The sequence below is a fragment of the Arvicanthis niloticus genome, chromosome 6 (genome assembly GCF_011762505.2).
Source record: "Arvicanthis niloticus isolate mArvNil1 chromosome 6, mArvNil1.pat.X, whole genome shotgun sequence".
Taxonomy (NCBI): Eukaryota; Metazoa; Chordata; class Mammalia; order Rodentia; family Muridae; genus Arvicanthis; species Arvicanthis niloticus.
This window is the reverse complement of record NC_047663.1, coordinates 85,177,374-85,203,019: the sequence shown is the minus strand read 5'-3', so window position 1 is coordinate 85,203,019 and position 25,646 is coordinate 85,177,374. Positions and strand designations below refer to the sequence as shown.

Below are 25,646 nucleotides of genomic sequence, written 5' to 3'. Positions count from 1 at the left end.
TAGGGTCACATGCTACAAACAAGCTAGAACTTCAAAAGGGAAGGTCGCAAAGCTGTGTCATTTTTCTCCCCAGAAATAAAAATGGAAATGGGTGGGATCGCTCTCCAGCCTTTCTTTGCCAAGTGCAGACTAAGAAAGTGGAGAGTAGAGCTCCCCCTGAAGGGCAGGACCTCTTATTGCCTCTTATTGTCTGTATTTGAGCAACAAAGCCACCAGCCTCTCTGCATCCTGTCCCCATAACCCAAAGCAAAGAGTGATTTAATGGACCTCGCACTTAGGCCCAATATTTAAAAATGAGAATCAAAGAGATATTTCTGGGACTGTAAAGCAACAGAAGAGGATCTGGGAAAGGTGTGAGATAGAAAGAAGTGGAGAGAATAAATATGCCTCAATGACACATAATGAGCTCTCCACACAAAGCAACAAGGATATACGGTCCTCACCCTGAGGGCGGTCCAAGTGTAATAAAGAAAGAGGCGGTCAATTGACAGGAACAGTATAAAACCCACACACAATGAAACACAGCGCATTTCCAATTACGTTCAGTCCCTGCGGATGAATCTCAAATTGTACTCCTATGAAATTGATATTAATATTTTATTGGGGGGCATTACTTGTTCATAGACTCATTATTAGCTATGTGTACTTCTTCATATGCTACCTTAGTCCAGAAAGAATAAAAAGGAGAGAGACAGTGTGAGAGGAAAGTAAAGGTCAGCACACAAGTCCCGGCCGCCCCCGAGGGGCAGTACGAAAATCATCCAAATTTTTGAGGTCTTTGAACATTAAAGCAAAGGAGGACTCCCTCCCCCTCCAGGAAACACAGGTATTTCTGACATTCAAGTTCTAAAAGAAAACCCTTCATACTGAATTTGAATGCTAACATTCTAAAGCTACTGTTCTATGTAAGTCTGTTTGAAGTGGAAACTTATGGTTTCTTTGGAAAGTCAGTTGTGTCAGATGGTGTTTTGTTGGGGGCAGACATGTGAAGGGATGCTTTGCTGAAGCAGACACAGGTGAAAGGATGTTTTTCTAAAGCAGACACTTTGAAAAGATGAACCCAACAGACAGTGGACGACACTGGATGGTATTGGTACACCTTGCCATTTCTTAATCCGTCATTGTTTATCATGATGTCAAAGAAAGAAAAACACCAAAAAAAAAAAAAAAAAAAAAAAACCCTTCTAGTGATGTTCTGGTGGCTTCTTGCTGCTTCCTTGGACTTGGGCTGATTGGCAGAGTGATATCAGCTGCTACAGACTCACATGGAGTTTTAATAAGACAGACTCATTTTGCTGAGGCAAGACCTGTGCAAGGACAGACACATGGTGTTTGGAGGGAGTATAAATAGGACTCAGCTCAACAGACAGTGATGGGGCATGCATAGTTAGCTTTACAATGCTTCATTGATCTTGTGTCTTCACTTCATTGAAAGAGGCAAGGCAGAGAAATTCTAGCATCCTGCTGGTCCTGGTCACTCCTGCTGATTTGGCAGAGGCCTGGCTGTTTCTGCTAGGTGGTGCCACTGTTGCTGATTCCTGTTTGCCATCCCAACACTACCGAACTGGACTGCTGGTATATTGGTGAACTGTTTTTGAGTGGATCGAGCTGCCACTGCTGATTCCTGTAAACTGAACTGCTGATTTCCTGACACCACAGATTGGATTTGCTCCAAAGAACCATTTCTAATCAGGTCCACTTCCCCTGTATCCTAATAACCTTTCCTTTTCACTACCTCTGGTGGATGATGGACTAGAAGGGAGGTTAAAGCATTTAGGAACACTTATTCAAAGTAGGTTTTGAAAAAAAACAAGCCTACATCAGTTAGTGATATGATCAGCTTCCTGTGACATCAGACAGTGCAATGTTCATTCTGAAAAGAACCAAAGAAAAACAAGTGCAAGTGCTCATCTAGTTGTGTCATCAGCTCCTGTGACAGATACACACACACACACACACACACACACACACACACACACAATTAAATAAAAGGAAAAGCAAACAGAAATGATTTCATGACTAGGTGCTTGTCCTTGGCACTTCATCTACTACAGTGAACCATTAAGTCCTAAACATCTATAGATGTCAGGGTTACCTGGAGGTTCAGGACCAGAACATGGGTGATATGGACAGATGTGACCAGAGTCAAAGCATCTGTGGTGCCAAGGCTTCAGGGATGGGCAAAAGGAGGAAAGGGAAGTGTGCAAGGAGATGGGAGAGAGGACTGACTATCAGAAATAGCGCCAAAAAGAATGGACTGAATACTAGTATGGAATAGCTTGAGAACCTATAAAATACCCTGAGGGGCATGCCAAAGGCCCCAGCAGCTAAATACATCTGAGAGTGATGGGTAGACACTGGTGTAATTATGTCTAATTACACGAAAGACGCAGTGAGTGTGGCTGTTTCCCACCAACAATAATTCACAGCAGGAGATTGTGATACTGTCAGCAGACTGGCTATTGAGTTTATTTGGTGGTAACCATGATGAAATGAAGAGAAGAAAAGGGAGGGAAGGAGGAGGAGGAAAAGGATAAAAAAAAAACGAAGTGAAGCAGAAGGAAAATGAAGAGAGGGAATGAGGAGGTAGAAGACACAGAGGAAAAGATGGAGGGAGCGAGGGAGGGAGAAGGGGAAGCAGTACTTGCAGCACTGTGTACAGATCTTTTGGGTGTTTTGGCAACAGGTAATTGGAAATATGGGAAATTTTCACTTGAGATGCTTAGAACAGAGCAAGACTAAGGAAGGCCTAAGCATTATCCTGTCTCCAGGTAATGCCAGCTGGATAGGAGATGAATAGCAGGGGTTCCTAACACATCCCATCACTGGCCACTGCGACACTTCTTTCCATGTGCCTCCCAAGGCAGGGAGAGAACAGCCTGCTCTCCTGGACACTCTGTATTTCAGCATCACCAGCTTGCACACCTACATACAGGAAAATACAGACGGCAAGAAAGACAAGAGATGGAGAGAAATGCCATCCATCAAGTAGGCTGTATTTGTGTTCCCCTGGCATTCTTAATAATGGGCCATGTGACACATGTGGGCCCAGGGTCTCAGTTACCATCTTTGTGATCTTGGGCAAACTTCTTAAGCCCTCCATACACCTGTTTCCTCATCTATGAGGTAAAATTAGCATTCTCAAAACAAGCCTGTGAGATGGAAGACAACAGTGTGTTACTCACGCTTTTCAGTGTTGTTAACAAATATGGGGGTTGGGGGGGGGGACACAAACATATGGAGAAGGGACTCATTTAAGGTTATAGCCCATAGCAAGCTGGCACCATGACTTTAGGCCTGTGGTAAGACAGGGCAATCATGGCATTAGGACATGACAAGGAAAGCTATGATATGACAACCATGAAGCAAAGAATAGCAAAATGGAACCAGAGACCAGGTATAACCCTTAGGGCTTAACCCACAGTGACCCATATCCATCAACTAGACCACACCCATCAAAGTTCCACCACTGTCCAATAACCTATTTAAATTTTGATTTGATCACTCTACCTGCAAAGTCCCTCACAGGGGAATTGTGTTTCCAAATTTTCCTGGGTGCTTTGGGAGCCAATTAAGTTGATAGTTAGGCTAAGTTTACTCACCGAGAACATACTGCAGCACACTTGGCCCCCTGTAAGCACTAGAAATATCAGAATTAGTATTACTTAATTTCTAATAACCTCCTATCTCACTGCAACTGAAATATATCGATATGCGAGGCGTGCAGATACATAAATACATATGCACAGGACTATATACTTACAAAGACCATGCTTTCTTCCACATAAATTATATTAAAATTAATAAATCTATAATTATATAATAAAACAAAATGCATATATATCTATATTGTATGATAATATATAATTATATTACAAGAATAAGTATAAATGTAGCATATACAATAATCCATGTGTATATATGTCTGTGTCTGTCCATCTGTCTGTCTGTGTATTATTCCTTTATATTACATATTATTATCCTTCCTGTTTACCAGGTGCACAAAGTGAGAATTTAGGAAATCAGGGAAGTTACCCAGGGCATAATACCAGAACTGACACATTTGCATTTGTCTTTCAGATTCTATGCTCTTAAAGTTTGGGTTGCCCTGAACCTCGGTACTTCATAGGGGAAAAGACAGCAAGCACTTCCCCAGAGCTGCTTTCCCAAATAGCATGTGGAGAGTTCCCTGCCACTGGGAGAGGAAGAGACTCTTCCTTCCTCCAGCCTACCTTCTACCTTCTCCTCATCTCAACTCGGCCTTGCTGTCTCATTAATGATTAACAAACACCAAGCTCCCTGCAAAACTGGAGCCTGCAAGGTGATGAAGTCCACCCATCCCAGCAGGGAACAACTCAGCAGAAGGCTAGCACCAAAGGGAACACATTCAAGCTCCCCACATTGCACAGGGGCCACCCATGGCTGAAATACACCCACTTAGGGTACACATGCCATGCTTACACAGACAAAGTGAAAGCCAACAAAGATGGAGGGCTGATAATTTATGAGGTGCTGTAGAAATTAATTTTGTATGCCTCCTCCATTAGCAGTGTATCTGAATTAACTTTAATATGCAAGTTATCATGTTAATCTTTGGTACTAAAAAAGAATGTATCATCATTAACCTTGCTGGCCCCACATTTAGCGACGTAGTCTTTTTATTAGTGGGCATCTCTGCACACAGCATTATTTCTTGGTTTCTTGGTCCTTTTACCTATCAGTATGCAGCCCTTCCGGTAGTTCTGCAAAGCCTCTGCTGATTCAGAAGCTCATTTTTCAAACATTTGACTCTAACTGCCCTTGAGTCACCACCAGACATCGACTACCCCTCCCTTCCCCCACTTTCCTCTAAATGAAAATACATTCTTTGCAGAAAGAGCCATCCATAGGAAACATATTGACCAGTAGAAGGAGGGTCACAGAGAGAGGGGAGAGAAGGTAAAGACAAAGGGAATAATACCACAGGACAGTGATGCTTCGCCCGGTGACTGTGACCTACATGATTTGAGACTAGTTTATTTTGTTTGATATTCTTCATTCGAGTTAAGATTATTATTATTAGGAAGACTTCTAGAAGTCTGTGTTTAATGTTGGAGGGGCTGGCCGGGAAGAGCAGAACTCAAGCGATTTGCCATTCCCGTGGCTCTCATAGGCGAATTGGTGGTAGATGAATTGGTTTCTGAGGCTCTGCTGCCTACCCTAGAGTTTCTCACAGCCAGCAAGGGTGATTGTGTGTTAGAGAACCTTGCAGGACTTTGATGATCAGGATCAGAGCTTGGCTGTGTTCCTGAAGGACACTAGGGATGGAGATATTCAAATATAATATATTTATGAGTGAGGGGCAAGTTCACCTTCCAGGAACAGGTCTTCAGAGCACTGGCTCCTGGATAACATATCCATGAGGAAATGCCTACCTCAAGGAGCAGAAAAACTAACTGCATGATACTTGGAGATTCACAGTAAAAGATAATAAAGAAATCACCCAAATGGGGTAATCCGGTACATCCTTCTATCTGTATGCTCACTTGATACAGGGAAATTACAGGTCGAAAATGTGGGAAGTTCTATACCCCATTTTGATAAATAGCTTTAATATCCCATCTCACTTAACCATACATGCTAATCTTTAAAACACAGTAATGGTAGAGAAGTGCTTGATTAAGTGCATCTTGCCATCTTTTTCTTCCATGTACTTCTTCTAACTGAATAATTAGGCAATCAGAGAACTTCTTAGGGGGAGGTCAGAAAGAGGAGAATAAGGACTAAAATATAATCTTCAAATATAGCAACAGTGCCTAAAAAAATAAAACTAGTTTTTGTTCATCCACAAGTGCAACGGGGCATGGCTTGTGATTCAGGCTATCAGAAATAAATAAATAAATAAATAAATTAATTAATTAATTAATTAAATAAAATAAAAAAATCAAACAGTGGTTCCTGATCAAATTCTTTGACCTCTCTGGTCAGTTTTATAAGCTGTCAATAGTGAGACTTTTAAAATTCTTGGAATGATCTTTGGAATACAGGTAGGTCTTCGTTTTAGGGTTACTGATTGTTTTTCTGGCTATTTATTCTATGAATAAGAAGAAAGCAGAGATTCATCTATATATTCTTCCCTAAGGGTGTTGAATACAAAACATTCCCCAAGCTTTAGCCACTCTTTGCTTTTACCAGTAGTATGGATGCCCATCTTGGTTTATATTTACTATTTATATTCTTATAAATATAATTTATAGCTACTATGTATTACTATTATTTACTTGCTATTTTTATTTTTAGAATGTAGGCTCATTTTAATTCGCTCATATTTGTTTTAGGGCCTTTTCCTATCTCAGAAAGCAAGCGGGCAGCACTTCCTACAACTGTGAAGGCTGACAACTAGCTCAGTGAAGACAAAATCGTTTCATGGAATTCTCAGACGAGGGTGAGCCAGAAATGCTTCCTGATTAGTAGGAAAAGGCTACGAACAGACTACCCAGAGCCTGCTAGCATTGGGAAGGAAGTTATAATAGCACAATGGGCTCTACTTCTGAGATCTAGGACTTCCTCTGCCCACACCTGAGGCTCTCTGTGGTGCCAGGAGAAGCTCTCAGCTACGGGGCAGGTCCTTCAAGAAACTTCAGGAAACACACCAGTAAAAGGAAAGAAAGTATTTTTGGCATTCCTGGCCTCTGATCTCAACTCCACCTCTAATTCATACTGTGACCCTGGGCAGCTCCTGCAGTTAGAGATTCTAGTCTCTCCAGTGAGATCCTCAACTCTCCCGGCAGTGGGTTGTGTGGAATATCCACGTGTCTTTGACCACCTTCTCCCAACACCTCAGAGGGTGACTGTTGGTTGCCATTTACTCTGTCATCTCACAGTCTGCCTGACTGGGAGGAAGTTGTACAGCTTTGAAAAGATCAGCAACCTGGGGGCAAAAATTAAAAAAAAAAAAATCTAAAAAAAGCTCTTAAAGCTTCAGTGTTGAAAAAAAATCAACACAATTGACTACAGTCTACACACAAGAGAAGGCGACTTTCTAGGGTGTAGGCTGAGGACGCTCTTTCAAATAGGTATGACAAAGACTCCCATATCACATGCTAGACTCAAATAATAGTCTATGAGTGAACATGGAGTTCAAATGATCAGTTTTATCTCCATCTTCCTATGACACAAAATGTACAGTAAAAGGGAAAATGAACAAGCAGATCAAAAGTCAGTGGTTTAAAATTAGTTATAGATCTGTAAGCATGCTTACAGCATCTGACAGAAAGGTTCCCTGCCCAGTGACGTCAACAATCTACTTCCTAAGGTTCCTGTAAGCCAACTGTTATCATAATCACCGTGCCAGACTTGCATGTCCTCTGTGTCCCAGTTTTTTTATTGTTTGCTTCCTTGCCTTGATATTTTGAAAAAGGTTATTTTTAAGCAACATTTTAATTTTAATATACTCCACTAGCTCCAACTCTGAACTGACAATGAAAGCGAATGTGTTCTCAACCACTTAGCGTGCGTGCCAGCCCCTTAAATAATTATTAATGCGTTGTAACCAACAGGTGATTCAAAATCATTCTTGGCGCCTCTGGAGTCCCAGAGCACTTTGCTCAGACCTCTACCAACCACAGAGTACTCCCACTGCAAACACAGGCAGCCTACTGTGGTATCACTATACTGCTACTGTCTTTGTGTCTTCTAAGAGGCTACCCAAATGCTTTGTTTTTGTAACATGTTCAGTAAACAAAGAATGTGTTAGAAGATCCATTCTAAAAGCTACCTCTCCTTTTAGCATCTATCCTGTGGTAAGTTTGATGTGTGACCAGTAGCTGTTTTAAGGTAAAAACAAATACTTAGGTTAAGTTCATGGCTGAATAGCCTGACTGGACTGAGCCCCTGGGTAGCCATTTTCATTGGGCAAGAACAGAGAGACCAAAGCTGGAGCCAGCAGGCCCGGAGCTGCACATGGCTGCTGAGTGTGTGACATTTCCTACATGGTAACTACCCCTCTTTCCTCAGTGTACCACATTGTTTTTTCCTGATCCCGAGGCATAGAAACAAAGATCTAGAGATATGCAGCCACACAACTGTGTATTCTGAAGGCACATTCATCCCACTACCAAGACCATATACAAGGGCCCTACTGAGGACCATCCAGTGTTAATCTCTAGGATGATAAAGGAGGCAGAAGGGGGCAGACAGCCAAGTATAGACCTAAACAACAGCTTTGCTACAAGGGAGAGGCTCCCATGTACCCACTGCTACCTTTCCAGGAACAGAAGCAGGAGACAGCCATCTCTCATGCTTATCCCCAACCCCTGGGTGTGTCTCTTGATGGATATGACATAATCTCATGGCAAACAAGAAGAGGGAGCCACAAATCTTGAGTTCAGGGAATCCCTTTCTCCTTTTCCCACTGAACCACAACACAAACTACTCCATTGTGGATATGCAGGTCCCACCACTTACCAAGATTTGCAGCCCACTGCAGGCCCCTGAAATACAACAAATGTTCCTGGGCAGTAACTAGGGCCTATTTGATTTCTCTGCACAGGCCTCTCATGACAGCAATGTGCTGTGGTGAACCTCCTGTTACCTGGACTGTAATTGATTACAAAGCTGCCAGTACAACCAGAGACGAAGCCCAGAATCCACATCAACCGACCATGCTCAACAAAGCATTCTGCTATTCATACAAGTTCTGGTAAATCTGGCCAGTAGGCAGAATAACCTGATGGAAGGCACTTTTTCAAGACCCACACAGGCACTTATATAGAAGGAATATCCCAGTGCAGAGGACAGTGTTGTCCTAATGAACACTCTCTCTAGGGCTAGCAGCTTGAAGACCTCAGGTCCCAAATAAGACCCCACACAGAACACTGCTTGCTGGACCTCTCCCCAGCACAGCACAGATGCACATACCATGGCTGTGAATCCATATAGTATATCTGAACACAGTCTTTTGGTATCTCCCATGTCAGGCTGACACCAGTGTCTTTAAAGCCCTGGATGAGAATGGTTTTCAAGGAGTTTTGTATAGTGCATGAAGCTACTGCCCTTCTTTGTTGTCCTGGCAACACAGACCTGATGACAGGACCTTAGAGCTCCGATGCTGATCATGCATGTGCAGAGCAGAACCTAGAAAAGTGGCTTGTCCTAGGTCGTACTACTTAAATCTTCAATGTAGCATTTCCTCCTAGAGAACTCTTTCAATTAAGACAGCCATCTCTTTCCTCAGTGCCAGCTCAGTGCCAGTTATTAGACACACAGAGAAGCACAGTGCTTCACTGGAAGTCGAGAAGTCAACCCTGCCTGAGCATAATGAACATCTAGAAGCATGGGAGCTCCTTGGATCCAGAATATGCCAGTTTCTGTTGTGTTACTTAGACTGAGTAAACAAAACATTAACGAGAAAGAGCTCCTGGCCTGGTGAGGGGGTGGGGTTGGAGGTACTGTAATGGGCACCTGATTCTCTTAATTCAAGACAGGAGAAAAACTGACCGGTTTTCCAATCAATTTACAGCATCCTCACAGATCTCACCGGAGGAGGGCATATCCTCATGAGCCATGCACACAGAGCCAGATACACAGACACCCAGTTTTATTGAAGGCTTAAGACAAAATCCCTCATCACACTCAATACAATCTCCTCTACGTAACAGGACCATCACCAGTTAGAGAGATGAGGCAATCCCCGGACAAGCTGGGTCCAAGCTTGGTGGGAATAAGCCAGTCACATCCCTAGATCCAAAAGAATCAAGGCCAAAGCTGCATTAAGGAAAATATGCATATGCAATTGAGATTAGCCTGTGCTGTAAATGTACCTTCTTAGCTGACCCAGAGAGAGACTGGCTGGGACCACTCTCTAGGAGATGAATTGCTCCAGACCACATTCTCTCTGCGGTCTACAGTAGGTCACATGATGTGCTGCAGATCCCAAAGCTGAAGAGACAGAGAACCAGGGAGCACGGCTGAGTGGGACCCAGCTTAGGACTTAGGCACATACAATGGGTTCTGATTTAAGATGAGAGCAGGGGCCTAGCAGAAGATCTTTGGGTGGTGACTGAAGGCAGCAAGTTTACAGAAGGGGCTGTAAGAGATGACGTGGGGCTAGAGAAAATGACAGAGTAAGTGAGAGACATGGGGGAGAAGGATATACACAGCTGGTAGCCAGTATAGCAGGAAAGCTGAACATAGTTCCATCTGAACTCTGCCACAGGAATCCGGACGATTACCACTACTGCTCTGCAAGGGATGTGCTACCCCAAAGCCAGCCTTGCTGGAGACCACCCAGTCATGGTCACAAGCCAGTATACATAGTGAAAAGGAAGTCATTAAGATGTTTTAAGAGCCAAGATGAGCATATGAGAGCAGGTGAAGAATGAGAGAGAGAGAGAGAGAGAGAGAGAGAGAGAGAGAGAGAGAGAGAGATGTTGTGGTCCACAGTGATGCACTGGAGCCTCTAGTCCTAAGGAGTTTGATTAAAGGCATGGAAGAGAAAGAGGGTACCTATCAGAGTCTGGGGTAAATCTGATGATATCCGAGCTCTCTTAAGTTACTGTAACCATGGAGAACTAAACCTTCCAAGGCCTTTTGTAAATGGTCAGAGTAGGAGGCTTGTGGAATCAGATAGAGCTGTATGTTTTCTAAAGGTTTAATTTCTTTCTTTCATTTTGTTTTTGTTTGTTTGTTTGTTTGTTTTGTTTTTCTTCTTTTTAATTTTATTTATTTTTTTATTTACATGAGTACACTGTAGCTGTCTTCAGACACACCAGAAGAGTGCATCAGATCCCGTTACAGATGGTTGTGAGCCACCATGTGGTTGCTGGGAATTGAACTCAGGACTTCTGGCAGAGCAGTCAGTGCTCTTAACCACTGAGCCATCTCTCCAGCCACCTTGTTTTGTTTTTCAAGACAGGGTTTCTCTGTGTAGCCCTGGCTGTCCTGGAACTCACTCTGTAGACCAGGCTGGCCTCGAACTCAGAAATCCGCCTGTCTCTGCCTCCCAAGTGCTAGGGTTAAAGGCATGTACCACCACTGCCTGGCAAGGTTTAATTTCTAATGGACATTTTATGAAGTTTTGGATTCATAGCAAAACTGAACAGAAAGTACAAAGTACCCCACATGTCCTCTCCAACTCCCAGTTCCCATCAGAATCAGTTCATTTCTACACTGTGCTATGTCTTCTGAGCCAGGCACAGGAAACACATGCCACATCTGACTTGGATTTAACACCTTTAATTTGCTTGAGATTTTCTTGGGATGGAGAGAGCTGTTCAGCCAGATGCCAAGAGCAACCCTGTTGTGGTGTATATCACGGTGAAGTCTCTTCAAAGTTTCTCTGAATTGCTGATGTAGATTTTTTTCATTGGTTGGCTATGGTATCTCCCTTTCCTTCTCTCTTTCTCTTCCCCCTGATTCCCACTTGGGCAGGAAGGTAGGACCTTCTTTGTTGGTCTCATCTTACTGTGAAAGTTAGGCAGAGCTCACGTATCAGAAGATTGGCCCAAAGTCTGACAGGTCGCCCCTTTTAACCTCCATGTCTTTAATTTGAGGGAGCTGGAATAAACTCCAGAAACAGGAAGTATATAACAAGGGCAAGAGGCTGTTTCCTCAACATTCCAGATCTTCAAATGCCTTGAATACAGACTATGAATTTTTACAAACCCAAATGTATTTCCAGTTGCTATAGCAAATGTTGGTGACTCGGGGACAGTTAGATATAGTGTGGACAGTGAGAGCCTGTGTTTGCATCCTGTTTCTTACATTTCAATTTCAGCACATGACAGCACATCCCCGAATACCGAGGGATCATGTGAGGATACCCAAAGATGAGGCCACATGCTCTCAGCACAGTGTGCTCTCACACGTTTGGAATAAAGGGGAGTTAAGAAGTCCAATTTCCACCATCAAGGAGGACGTGCTGTGAGCCTCACGCTGTGTGCTGTTCACACAGTTGCTCAAAGCTGAATCTCTGGGTGGTCAGTCCACAGACCTGGAGATAAAAGCATGCTGACGCATCCCTAATTCAAGTTTCTCGCTCGAGACTGAGGGACAACTTCACTAAGTTGTGATGTGCAGGAACGGGCCAAGTCAGAACACAGCACCGCTGACTTCCAGCCTTGCCTTCTCTCACTCAGCCCTTTCAGGTAATAGCCAGCCTAGAAACAGTTATTGCCAGTGAGGGTGGTGGCACTTTACCTGTGAGCTCCTCACTAAATGCCAGACTCTCCGCCTCGTGTGTGAATTATTCCACTCAATACTCAGAGCAAAGCACCGAGGAAACCACCCTGCATCTGCCTTTGATAGAAGAAAGCCAGATGCTGCGAAGAGGTAAAGGACCCTGGTGGAGGTGGCACCATCAGGTCCTGATAAAGGCCTTTGCTCTGACTAACTATTCTGGGCTGTCCCTAACTGGAGAATGAGAAGCCTCTCCTTCAATAATTTCTCCTCTTCAGCTGAAGCTGTAATTAGAGTCTCATTTGCCTTTAGGTAATTGGCTTCCCTTTTTGCTCTGTTGTCTGGTTCCACTCAGCAATCCTTCCAGCCTGGCTAGTGTCACACAGCCAACCTCCTTTGGCTGCCTGGGACTACTGAGGGCTCTCAGTGCCCCGTACCTACCATGTTGGATGTCTCCAGTTTCAGCTCAAGAAAACCTCAGTCTGCTTTGTGCTGAGTTTATTATAGAAAGAAGGAGAAAAGCTTAAGTGAAAGTGTGTGTGCACCTAATGCACAGCTATATGCACAGGTGTGAGGGGGTTGTAGGTGTGTGTGTGTGTGTGTGTGTGCGTGCATGTGTGTGAGTGTGTGTGTGTGTATATTTCTAATGAGATTGAATAAGGAAAAATCAAACTCCTAGATGTTCCTGAGAAATCTGGGTGGCATTCATGACCAACTTTATGACCAATGAGCAAAGAGTACGATGCTTTGTCTATTAAAGGCAGGTGAGCCAGTAAGTTTCTAACTTAAGATGGAATGAATTTTATGTGTCTGTAACTAATAAAATATAATATTAGTTATGGATCACTGATATGAGGTCCCTGAAAATATAACAGGAACACATTCCCAGTAGCTCCCAGCAGATGACAAACCTGGTTAAACTGTGCCCTGATTACACAAAATATACAAGATAAAAACAAAACAAAACAGAGGTGAGTTACAAAAAATATCATCATAGATACACATCTCCATGTATTCTATATTTATCTCACAATGTTCGGGTAATAGCATGACCTTATATTAATTGTCACTTTTCCAGCTTAGAAAAACATCTCCAGAGATGCTTGACAGAGCATCATGTACCTCATAGCATGGACGACTGTGGACTGAGGCCCAATCCTAAGAGCCCTTGCCAAGCAAAAGTGAACCCTGAATTCTCCTGAAATTTGAGATGAGGCTGTCTGCAGCTCTGACCCTCTAGGGTCCTCACCGACTATTGACCAGATAACACCCATATCACACTTGTCCTGGCTCCTCAGGTCTAGGTAATATTCTGCCTCTTCTACAAACCTGTTCCCAACATTGGGAAACCCTGTTCTCACTGAATTCTGCTGATAGCCATTTTCATAGGATAAACATCATTTATAAAATTACACTCAAAACTAATGCATAATACATTTATGAAAAACTCTACACATTTATCAAAGCCTTATAAACTATGAATTTACAGAGGCAGCAGCAGATGTCCTCAATCTGCGTGTGGTCTCGCTCAGTCTGTAGCGTTTACAAGTAAATCAGCAGATTTCAATAAAAACTCCCATGTAACTATTCTCCAAAAATGTGTCAGACAAGGCAACAAGAAGCTGGAACTAACTGGCTTCACCCTCCTCACCTCAGTCCTCACCTCTCCCTATCGCTCTCCTCTAGCTAAGCACCACTGAGCAAGCATTCCACTCTTGCTCCCTTTGTGAGATGTTCCTTGGTATGCTGATGTTTGTGACACACAAGGAAGGATCATAAGAAGGACAAATCATACAGTGTTTTAAAGGAAAATATAAACAACAACAATAAACCATATTTCCCTGTGCTCAAACTTCCCACCAGTTGAATAGGTGGGTAGAAAATGTGTTGGTAAGTCATCATGAGTTTGGAAGTATTTGATGAGCTAAACAGGTCTCCACCCTCTTCCTCATTTGCTCTGCTTACCTGGGCCAGGTAGGCACAAGTTTAGAGAGACTTTGGGGCATATCTTTCCTCCGGTATTTTAAGCTTCCCAGGACAAAAACTCTTTGTCCACATGGCACAAAGAATGGAGGTTTGGAAGATGTTCCAGAAACCAAGCAGATTCCAACAGGAAGGCTGGCCCTGCCTCGCTGACATATAACTGTTGGCCAGTTCTCTAACTTTCTATTTCTGTGCCTGTACAATGGGGGTAAGACCGACACTGTGGGGGATATGGAGGTCATTAAAGAAGATCATGCGTGGAAATCTCTATGCAGAACACGCCACAAAATAATAGTCAAATAAATGATAGCCATAGAAGTGTCTATACTGTGTTCCTATTATGTTTGCATGCTCCCCATATAAAAATGTTTAAATTTTAAATAAATATTACTTCAACTGGAATGAATCAGTAGCTAGACTTCAATTCAATCATACTGTAATCTCAAGGATCCTTCTATTTAGGAAAATATCAGGAATAAAAATAGCAATATGAAACCTTAGTAGTCAACCTAAAAAGTCTCAGAATGTTCTAAAACCTGCCTCACTATAATTCCAATGTGTCGTGACTACGGTTTCATAGTGAAAACTAAAACCAGGATGTTGGGGTAAACATAAAACCTCATCTGCATGTGTGTGAACACCCACATCATGTGTGCTTCCACTGGCAGAATCACTTCAACACTTGAAAAGAATTATGGGTAATACGGGTAGAAAGATGTAACCCACCTCACACTTGTGAAAGTAACATGAACTGCCATTAAACAACCTAAGATATTTTCTTCCCTAAGTTAATTGTGCTTCACAGTGCCATTAGAACATGCCATTTTAAGTACTTTTGTAAGTTCAAGAGGAACTTTTTTCTTTGATTTAACTCCAATAGGATTTCTTTTTAACTTCAGCACCCGCCTTTCCCCCCAAAAGACACTTTTATAAATGTCTCCTGGAATTGTCCTACAGCTTATTAAACCACTCTCCTCTCTGATTCTGGATCTGAAGGCTTCTCTCTGAGACTCTCTGCAATCAGTCACAAATGGGAAGAAAAGATGGGAGGGAGAGTTCTCAGATCTGTAGAGGGAAGGGGCGCCTGGAGCCGAATGTGGCTCTGTAGCAAGCAGTGCAGATGGGCAAAATGGCCTCCCTATTTGAAGATCTTTGATGCCTCTAAATGTTCTGATGAGAAGCTTAAAACCTTAAAACTCAAGGATACTTTCTTGAAGAAACAAAATTCCTCTAATGCTTGAATCCTTTGAACTTTTCCAGGGTCCTGAGATGATGGGCTGTGGGAACTAAGGGCAATATATAATCTCTTTTCATTGGAAGCAGCTTCTGTGAAATGGCCCCATTCTGTGCCTTCATATTTTAGATAAATTTTCATTGTTGGGGTAGTTCTAGAAGACTTTGTCCTAGCTCATCATTATTTAATGGGTCGTACGGTTTGCTGAAGCTCACATAAGAGCTTATTGACTGAGCTAACACACATGACTGTGACACGCAGTGCCTGCTGCATTGTAAGCACTCAGTAAATTTCAGCTGCTGATGCTGATGAAATTGTTGCTATCACAACAGGGGTTTCCCTATTCCCAGTTCAATGTTGTTTTGTGAGATGTGTAAAGAAACTCTATGACCCTATAGGCTCTAGCAAGTTTTTTGGCATAAGGAAAATTATTTCTCTCATAACTGTGCAAGTCTAAGCCTGCAGAAGGTTAAGTGTTATGTCTTGGTACATAATTCCCACGATGCTCATATCACTCCAGAGCCTAATATGGAGATGCCCTGGTGGGAAGAGACTACCCCTTTTTCCTGACCTTTTTGACCCTTCACTGCTCAACCAATCACAGTGCTGAGGACCTGGGCAGTTAACATACTGTGGACAAGGGATTAAGTCCAGGCTGTGGGAAATCTTGCTCTGAGCCTCCAAGTAGAACAATGGATCCAAAACATAAAATTACTTCAGCATGGAAAAGAAGAAACTGAGAAACATGGATAAGCAAGAAGAAAAAATATACCAGATTTGTGTATGAGATCAGACCCAGGTACAAACTCGTAGACGGGTTAAGAATCTACATATCATAAATAAAACTATGAAACTCTTAATAAAATATATACAAATACATTTTTACTTTGTAATTGAGAAAGATTTCTAAAGTATAAAATAAAGAGATTTGGCTATTAAAATGATTGATGAAGTAATAATTTCTCTTCCCAAAACTGTATCTTAAAATGAAAAGAATAGATAGAAATAGAATATTTATGTCAGCAAAATAAGAGCATGAAGAATATATAATACATACAAGGATCAGGAAAAGAAATACAAATCTTTGAATATGAAATGCTTCCCCATGGGTTCATGTTAGTCGAACTCTTGATCCTCAGATGATGGTCCTATTTTGGAAGATGATGGAAACTTTTTGAGGTAGGGTCTTGCTGGAGGATGTGATGTGGATCGCTGTTTTTTTATGATTCAGCCTCACTTTCAATATCCTTTATGCCTCCTGACTGCAGATGAAATATGAAGAACCATACCCCTCCTCCTACCACCATCTTTTCCCCCACCATGATGGACTGTAGCCACCAAAACCTTAAGCCAAAATAAACTCTCTCTCACTTAAGTTTTTTCTTGCTAGGTATCTGGGCACAGCAAAGAGGAAAAATAACTAATAATGCAACAATTAACCCAATAAGAAAATAGATACAATTTGTAAACAGGCATACAAATTACATGTAGCAAAGAAATACTGAAAAAGAAGGCTGGCAGTGTACACCAGTGTATGGTCAGGAGAACATACACTGAGAGAGTGAGGACCTAGGTTAAGGCCATTTTATTGCCAAAAAGAAATGGGCAAATACTATGTTCAGAAGAGTATATGGATCCATGGGATGTCTCCTTGGTGCCTAGTGGAGACATACATTGGTACAGTCACCTTTGGCAAATAGTTTGGCATTATCTACTAACTTGAAATATTCAAATTCCCTAAGACAAGCAAATCTCCCAGTACTTATAATCCTCAAAGAAATTCCTCAGTATTTACGAAACAGTTGAGTAAGACTATCCATATGAGCAAAGTTTATAAGAAAGGTCACCAAAACAATGAACTCCAGCTTTCTATGAAATGTATGGATCTTCGGAGAGAGTCTTAAATGAAAAAGTTTCCCAAAAACCAATAGTTCCAAAGTTCAAGTACAACACTTGGAATGGATACAGGCTTGCTAGTTTTGCATAAAAAGGAAAACAGCAAGATGATGGGTGGCTTGTCGAACCTGGCTGCTCACTAGGAAGAGGAGAGTCACGATTATAGATAAGCAACTGCTAACTTTCTAGTTTTTGCCGGCAGTGGAAATGGATGGATGTTGCTGGTCTTGGCTACTTTGTGGGTTTTTTTCCCACCATTTATCTCCCCCCGCCCCCCAGCCTGGTGTCACTCTCTATCACTAGATAGATAGGAGATAAAGAAGAGTAAAGGGTAGAAAGAGAAATAGATCTAATTTCTTTCCTTTTGTGTCTGCTTTGAGCATGATTACTCAGGAACCACAACAACCCCCCTCCCCCAAACAACCAACAACCACCAGCTCCACCTCTCAGAGACCTCAGCATTTATATACCTTTGAAAAGTTCCCAGAACTCCAAACATTCTACAATCACAGAAACTATCTGCAGCTGGCAAAACCATGCCTCGGCTAGAGCACTAGGCAAATCACAGTCATCTGCTAAGGTTCGTCCATATCATCACATTTGGGATTAAAATGAAAACACATTCTTACAATATCTCTGTGTTTCTTTTTAAAGAAATCAAAAATTCCAAAATTGTCACTACAGATGAATACTAATTGTGTTCTTAGTGATAACAAATTGAGTCCGTTGTGTGGGGAGTGGATGAAGTCCTCCATAAATATGCGTTGTTGACATGAGTGCAGCCACATCTAGGACCCAGTGCCTCCGACTCATAGGAATGAATGATACTGCTTTCTCTGTATCAGGCTCAAAGAAATTGCCAAAGCCTTGCCCTGATTCATCTGCAAATGTTGACAGTATGTGTAGAAAACATGCAGCGAAGCTTACAACCAAAGGCTGCTCACCTACAGAGGTCCTCCCTACCATGATTATCCAACCTGCCCTCATCCATAAGATGTATACAATAAACCCACCACTTGATTCAGATGTATATGATATATGCACTGAGTTTCTGGGCTGCTAGTGAGTATCAGAGTGTGTAGCAATAGACCCCAGCTTCTCTGTACATGTGTTTGTGTATCTGTCCTTTCTTCACCTCACATCACACCAGCTGGGCTCATCTCTAAGTTGTGCAGGTCACAGCAATGTAGATCAATAAAGGCAAACTTGTGACAACCAATGATGCAATAATGAGATGTACCAGGACTCAAGAACCACCGCTCCTCCAGTTGGGTACAACTGAGGTGCTTACTTCCCTTGTATTTTTCCTTCTCCTTCTTCCTTTTCTTGTTTTTCTTTTGTTGTTATTTATTTGTTTGTTTTGTTGTTGTTGGTTTCTTTTTGGCATACTAGCTGTCATTGAACCACGGTGTGTTTATCTGCAAGGTTCCAACAGACATTCAAGAGCTGGTGTCATTAGCCCCTAAGTAGACAGTGCACATAATGAGATAAATAGATCCTTCTTCTTTGGGATTTCATTTCATCAGCAGAGGGCTGACTGAAGAAGGCTGAAAAAAAAATGCTGGGTGCTGTGGTGAGCCAAGCTCTGCTTGGTGGGACCTGATTCTCTCTGCCTATCCCTTCCCTGCCTCAGACTCCTGGAGATGGGCTTCACCCTGAATAGGGGCCCAGCCCCTGTAAAAGAATCGCATGTAATCGTGCATATCCCAAAACCCCTCCCTAGACTTTTAGGACCTGCATGTTTGGTGTAGGGTCTGTGATGCTACCATTTAGACAGGCTCTCAACTGTATCGAAGTTTAAGGAATCTCTCTCAGAGAACAAACACTTTAGTTTGTTCTCTTTGTGAATCCTAGATGTACTTCTGAACATATTAAACTTTCTACTGCTATGCCTCTCCTCAATTTGAGTCTCCTTTTATAGCCCTAGGGAAAGAGCTAAGGAAGGGGACAAGACAGAAGGGACAGGGCCAGCTGCTGTTTCATCTGGCATGAAGACCTGAAGCCACAGATATGAGTATCTAAAATCCCTTCTTAGGCAAAATCCTCAGGGAAAGCTGTTATAAATAATTTTTAAAGAAAATGCCAAAGGCACTCTTTCTTCTCTGTCCTAAATGAATACCTGAGTATGGTTCAGATGTCATTTGGGAGAGATGGGGCGATTTACTTTGCTAAACCTAGAGCCATAAGGCATCTCTAATTTTAATTTAAAGTTGCCACTGTACAAAGTAAAAGCAAGACCAAAGAAAGATGAAAACCACAGAAATTAAAGCAAGCAGTTTCATCTTCTGTGCATGTGGGGCGTGGGGCCACCACGTGCAGAGTCCTGATACTTGCCCCTCCCCCAGCGCTGTCCTACACCTGACCTAAGATAGGGGAACTGTTGAATGGAACCTAACTAAACTGCATGAGCCATCAGGGAGACTTGCTAGAGACAGTGGATTTAGTGGCCATGACAAGAGGGAATGGGAAGGCTGAAGAACTCCAGGCAGTACACAAGGAGCAGAAGTGTGCAAATGTGTGTAAGACAGATGGGAAAGGAGGCCTGCCATAAGGCTAGAGCCTGTCCTAGGTGTGGGGTGGTCTCTCTCTCTCTCTCTCTCTCTCTCTCTCTCTCTCTCTCTCTCTCCCTCCCTCCCTCCCTCCCTCCCTCCCTCTCCTCCCCCCACCACAGTTTCCTTTCCACCACATCTGATCTCAGCACCCTACTAAACTGTATGCTCTCTGTCAACTGCAAGCTCACTCCCACAAGGCCCCTGCCCACATCTATCAAAGAGAGGTGCTCAGCACTGAAACAGGGATGGCTAAGGGACAATGGAAGAGATCAAACTCCCTCAGGGGGATTGGTGAGACCTGGTTTCAAGTGAGAAAGAAAGCACTTGTAACAAAAATACAATATTAAAACAAAACATGATAAAGTAGGAAAAACGGATTTTGATCTTTAGATGGTTTTTAAAAAGCTGTGTCCTGGATCCAGTTCTAAAACTCAGAGGCAGCAAGAGGCAGGGATGGTTTCCAAAAAGGCTCCTTGAGAACCCTTCCTGTCCCAGGTTTATTCCAGTGAGGTAGGCAGTGTGGCTCTTCCTAGAAGATTGTTGGTGGAATGGGCAGATGTCAGCACAGTCTGAGATAGATAAGTGCCACTCTGCTCTGTCCTCTGCCGTCTTCTCGCTGTAGGCATCAGGTACCAACTAAATCAATTCCAAGGGGACAAAAAACCCATGACCTTTATCAGAGAGATACACCTTGGCAGTGTTCCACCACTGGGATTTGGGGACATATTTGTCATTCTGGAACCACAGAGCTCGATACCCTAAAACACCAATATATTCTGAATCCTTTGTTCTCATTGTCATAGAAATGCCCTCACTTTCTAGGCTTCAGTTATTCTAAATGTAAGACAAGGATGATAACACAGAAGAATATGATAGATATCCCTGTTCTAAACAGTACCTAATGGACGGCTGACTTAAGAGGAGGTTTTTTTTTTTAATGTGTGTGGGGGTATGGATTTATCTGTACCACATGTGAATGCTAGAGACCATTGCACCCCCTAAAGCTGGGGTCATAGGTGAGGGTGAGTCACCTGATATGGGTGATGGGAAACAAATCTGGGTTCCTCTAGAAATGAAGTAAGCACTCTTGGCTGGTGAGGCATCTCTCCAACCTCCACGGCTGGCATTTAACTGCTGTGACTCTCCAGCAGGATGCTGTTATTATGCCAGGGTTATTACATTCATACAGCAGGTACAACAGATACTTTTTAAATACCCATCTAGCCTATCTTGGGCTTCCTGCTCATTGTTTTATATTTGCTTATGCAGTTTTGTCACTAGGGAAATTGAAACTCAGTGAGACTGCTCATTTCAAGCAACACAGCAAGTAAGCAGTCCAGTCAGAACTCAGAGATAAGGGTGCTCCAGATCAGAGACCCTTATACTCAGTGATATCACAGTCACATTATTTCAGAAATGAAACTGGAGGCTCAGAGCTGCTCCAATGTACAACAAGAAAGCTACAAGAAGCCAAGTAAGAGCCCTTCTGCTCTGTCAAAGCTACGTGTGTGCATGCGTGTGTGCATGCGTGTGTGTGTGTGTGTGTGTGTGTGTGTGTGTGTGTGTGTGTGTGTGTGATGGTTAGAAAATACCTATGGTGTTGGGAATAAATGCTCTTCCTTCTTCCCTGTACTCCCAACAGTCCCCTAGCCAGTGTGCATTGTCACTTGAGAATATGGCAGCCCTAGACACTTGGCAAAGGACAGGGATAGGACTCAAAGGCAGGTGTTCCACAGTGGACAACCAGGCTTCTCGTGTTCTCCCTTTTGCCTCTCCAGGAAACTCCTGGTGAAAAGACCCAACTGCTAAAGCGAGACAGTAGAAGAGCTTCTAACCTCTGACCCATCCGCTCCCTTCTGTTTTGGAGAAATGAACAGTGTGGATGCTCAGGCAGCTTACACTGACCAGATGGGGCATGTGATTGGCCTCAGACTGAATGGCAGGCTGCCTGAGAGGTTAGTTCTGCATGGACAGAGCCACTCTACAGGTACTGATGGCTGGCTTTCCCATAGACCCTTGCAAGCTGTCCAGGTGGATCTGGCAAGTTCTCCTTCCACCCCAACTCCAGGCAAGTCTGGTCTTGTGCTGAAGATTGTGCAGGTCAGAATCCTATCCTCGGTTCTCTTGCTGCAGTTAAGCCACTAAACAGAGGGACAGTCACACACCGTGGGCCATCTTATCCATGCCCAGGATAACAAGCTATGTGATGCTACTTAGTCTGTATGACATCTTGGTAGCACCTGGGAGAGCAGTCCTACTTTACAGGTGAGAAGATGAAGTCCACTAGAATTCAGTTGCTCAATCACGTGGGTCTGGCTGACAGAGACTAAAGATCTCCAGAGAAAAAAGTGAAGGGGTCTCATGTGTGTATTTTAAAGGAAGCATGAGGGACAAGAGAAGGCAATGGGGGATCGGAATATGATCCAAGTGTCTTATATTCAGGTATAAAAAATGGCACAATGGGGCCTATTATTTTGTACAATTGATTATGTTTTAAAAGGCCAGAGTCCTATGTGGTAAACCAGAGAGGACAACTGCCAACCAACTGTCTGAAACTTGTAGCTACATGATGTGAGGCAAAAAAAAAAAAAAAAAAAAAAAGCCTCAGACATGACCCAAGCCAGACCTGGCCTCCTATGTGCATAGCAAACAGGCCTTTTGTAAAAATACTCCAAGAAAACAATTAAAAAAAAAAAACAAACAAAAAACACACAAATCCCAAATTGGAAGAACATACAGCTCTGGGGCTTCTATTCACTGAGTCCTGTGTTTCTTGAGAAAGAGGGAGCTTTGGTGGAACCAGGAGTCCTGGTAAGTATCAAACACAAAGAGATGCCCTTACTGCGAGAAATCTGAAAGTCCAGGCAGAAGCTGGGATAATGCCAGGACTAGGGAAATTACCCATAGATCCAACCCTGCTCAGCTGACCCACCACTGAGTCCTTTAAATGGCTTGTCCATGTCAGTACCATACAAGTTTTTGAGATAGGCCCTATTGTTATTATTCTCAATTTACAGATAAGCTCACTGAGGACCAAAGAGGTTTAAGGAAATCGCCCATGGTCACACAGTTGACAAGAGACTGAACCAGGAATAAAAACTAGGGTCTCCTGTGACCCATGAGCCAGCACTGTCTGTCCTACATTCTTAACATTTTCCCATAGGATCCAATAAAGTAATATGTCAAAAAGGTCAGCAGAGGGCTTACAGGTCTTCCAGATCTTCTGCTAGGTGATGATACAAACGTTCCAGACTACAGGTCCAAGCTAATGCCATTGACAATACTCCAGGCAATTTTGCACATCTGGCAGTTAAATGAGTGAAGCTCAAAGCAAATCATGTCCTGGGGGCACAGGCCACCCCACAGGGTGAATAACAGGGATTTCATTACAGCTCAAAAGGCAGAAAATCAAGCTCATCTGATGTAGGGGTTCAAAGAGAGATGTTCACCCAAGAGCAATGGACCCCAGGATGTCCCCATGAATTCAGGCTTGATTCATTTTGAACTTGAGGACATGAGAAGCTTAGGAGGGAAAGCTTCCCTCCCAGCTTCTTTTGTTAAGAGGGCTCACTTGGCCAATGTATCCTGGGAGACGCATTACAAGGAAGCTTTGGTGTGAAAGCTCATTGTCTTCATGTGTGAGCCAAGGGTGGAAGGACTAAGCCATGCTTTACAGACTGGAAAACGGATCCCCAAAGGACACTTTGTTTTTGCAGGTAAGACTTTTGTAGCTGTGTACCACTCCAGGGTTGACCTTCTGTCAGTTTGGCATTAGTCAGGGTACTTTTACTGAATCTAAACCTTAGACACACAGCAGGTTAGGTAGCAGGCTGCCTTGTGATTCTGTCAACTCTTAGAGCCCCCCCCCCTTGGCCCAGAAGATGGGGCTCTGAGCAAGAGCCGAGTAGCACTCTCTCCACCATCTGTGCAGAGCCAGCTATATGCAGCTAGGCCCATCCTCACCATCTTTCTCAATCTGGATCCAAGTTCTCTCCACAATGACACCCTTCAAAGTCCTGCTAGAGGCTGCCAGGACAGGAAGGGTTAGATATATCTCAAAACGTTCAGAGTGAGGACAACATTTAGATATGGTGTTGGAGCTCTCAAAAACCCATACGCCTCCCTTGGAAAAGCCAATGACATTTCAAAACACAACTATGAGAATTCACCTCTCTTCGCTGCAGGAGCTGTATATGTCTCGGTCCTCTCTGTGGCCACACATCTGTCTAAATGTCAGGAAGCGACATGAACATGTTTCTCCTAATCTTCCTGAACTCCAAGCAGGTGATTCCGATAGCAGTGGTACATACACCATGTTAACCAGGCATTGGGGGGAAAATCGTCTTTACAGTGAAGTGGTTCCTGAATATTTCTGTGATTATGAGGTAATTTGCATAAATATTCAAGCTTTGCTCTTTGAATAAATTCCAGTTGAGTAGCAGAACCGCTGATCCCCTGTAGTCCAAGGACTTCTTGTCTCTTTTTACAGTTTGCTTCTGGTTTTCGAATTGAGATTAGTGTAAACAGAGGAATTTAAAAGCAGAAAGGGCTGGTCTGAGGGCACAGAAGACAATGCTGGCCTCTGACCTCTGCAAGATTTTTTGTTTGTTTGTTTCATTTTGTTTTTGTTTTCTAATGGAAAGAGTAAAGAAATGCAGTTTCCAGATAGACAAAGGATTTTGTTGAGCAAATGCATGGTTGGTTTTGTGTGATCCCAAAATGCAAAGCTGCTGGGGAAAATGTGGAGGACAAATGTGAACATGGAAGCCTCACACTGTCTCCTCTGGAAAGCTCTTTGGACCACCTGGTTCACTGACTGCAAACAGGGAGTCCCTGTCTCTTCACAGTGACTACCAAAGAACATGGTGGAATAGGATCTCTAACCACAACCTTGCCTAAATCTTCTCTTGTTCCTAGATCTCCCAAAATTATCATTAAACAAAAAAGGCAAAGGTGGTTACATGAGACTCGGTCATTTGAGGGATGTAGTAAAGGGAAGAGAGAGAATGTATGCATGCAGATGGACTCTATTCTACATTCGAGGAGCAAACTGCAAGAAGCTGGAAGCTGAAGTATCTCCTCCTAGAAGGAACTGTCCAGGGTCTGAAGCACCATTCATGTAGCACCGTTCATGCTTTGCATTTCGTTGTGTCGATGTATTACCTATCCAAGAATAATTTGCACTTCCTCTAAAAGCTCAAAAATGCTGCTAATTCCTACTTAATCAGATTCGCTGAGATGGGCCCAGAAATTTGCATTTCAACAAGCTCTTCAGTTTATTCTGACACACTCAAGAACTGCTCAGCTAAAGGTTCTTTCTATTTAAAGACACTTTGCCCACCTCCCTCCAAGTAAAAGACAGCAATAACAGATGATACAGGGGAAACTGGCACTCGGCAGATGATGCCAAACTTCTCCACTCATTAAACTGTCTCAGGAAAACTGAACAACGCAGCTTAAGCTTTCTTAAAAATCAATGCAGATTCTAATACTTACATTGTTCACTGCTTTTGATACCTATGGAGGAAGAACACTGCCAGCAAAGAGGCACTATAATGCTTGACAGGTCTGCCCTCTGGCTCTGGCTTCTCAGAGGGGACCCACCCAGCAGGAGGCCCCATGTTCACCTTGCTTTTTGAAGAGGTTGCTCTGCACGATCTCATTCATGGACTGAACCTTCTGCTTCTGCAGCTTCACGGGCGGGATGCAGGTGTAGAACTCATACAGGAGCTGGCTGAAGACAAGAAAAATAGGAGTTGGCAGAGGTTAGACCCAAGTCATCTACCTCATGGCACTGAGGATCCAACCTGGACTGTCAGTGCTCT

At 43.1% G+C, this 25,646-nt stretch overlaps 1 protein-coding gene across 1 annotated transcript in view; it reads right to left on the bottom strand.

Annotated features, from left to right (window-relative positions):
* Dock2 (dedicator of cytokinesis 2) overlaps positions 1–25,646 on the bottom strand; it is a 409,472-nt gene that overhangs the window by 254,224 nt on the left and 129,602 nt on the right. The window contains exon 25 of the mRNA XM_034506657.2: positions 25,449–25,555. Coding sequence (XP_034362548.1) covers positions 25,449–25,555 — 107 coding nt within the window. The remainder of the gene's footprint in view (positions 1–25,448; positions 25,556–25,646) is intronic.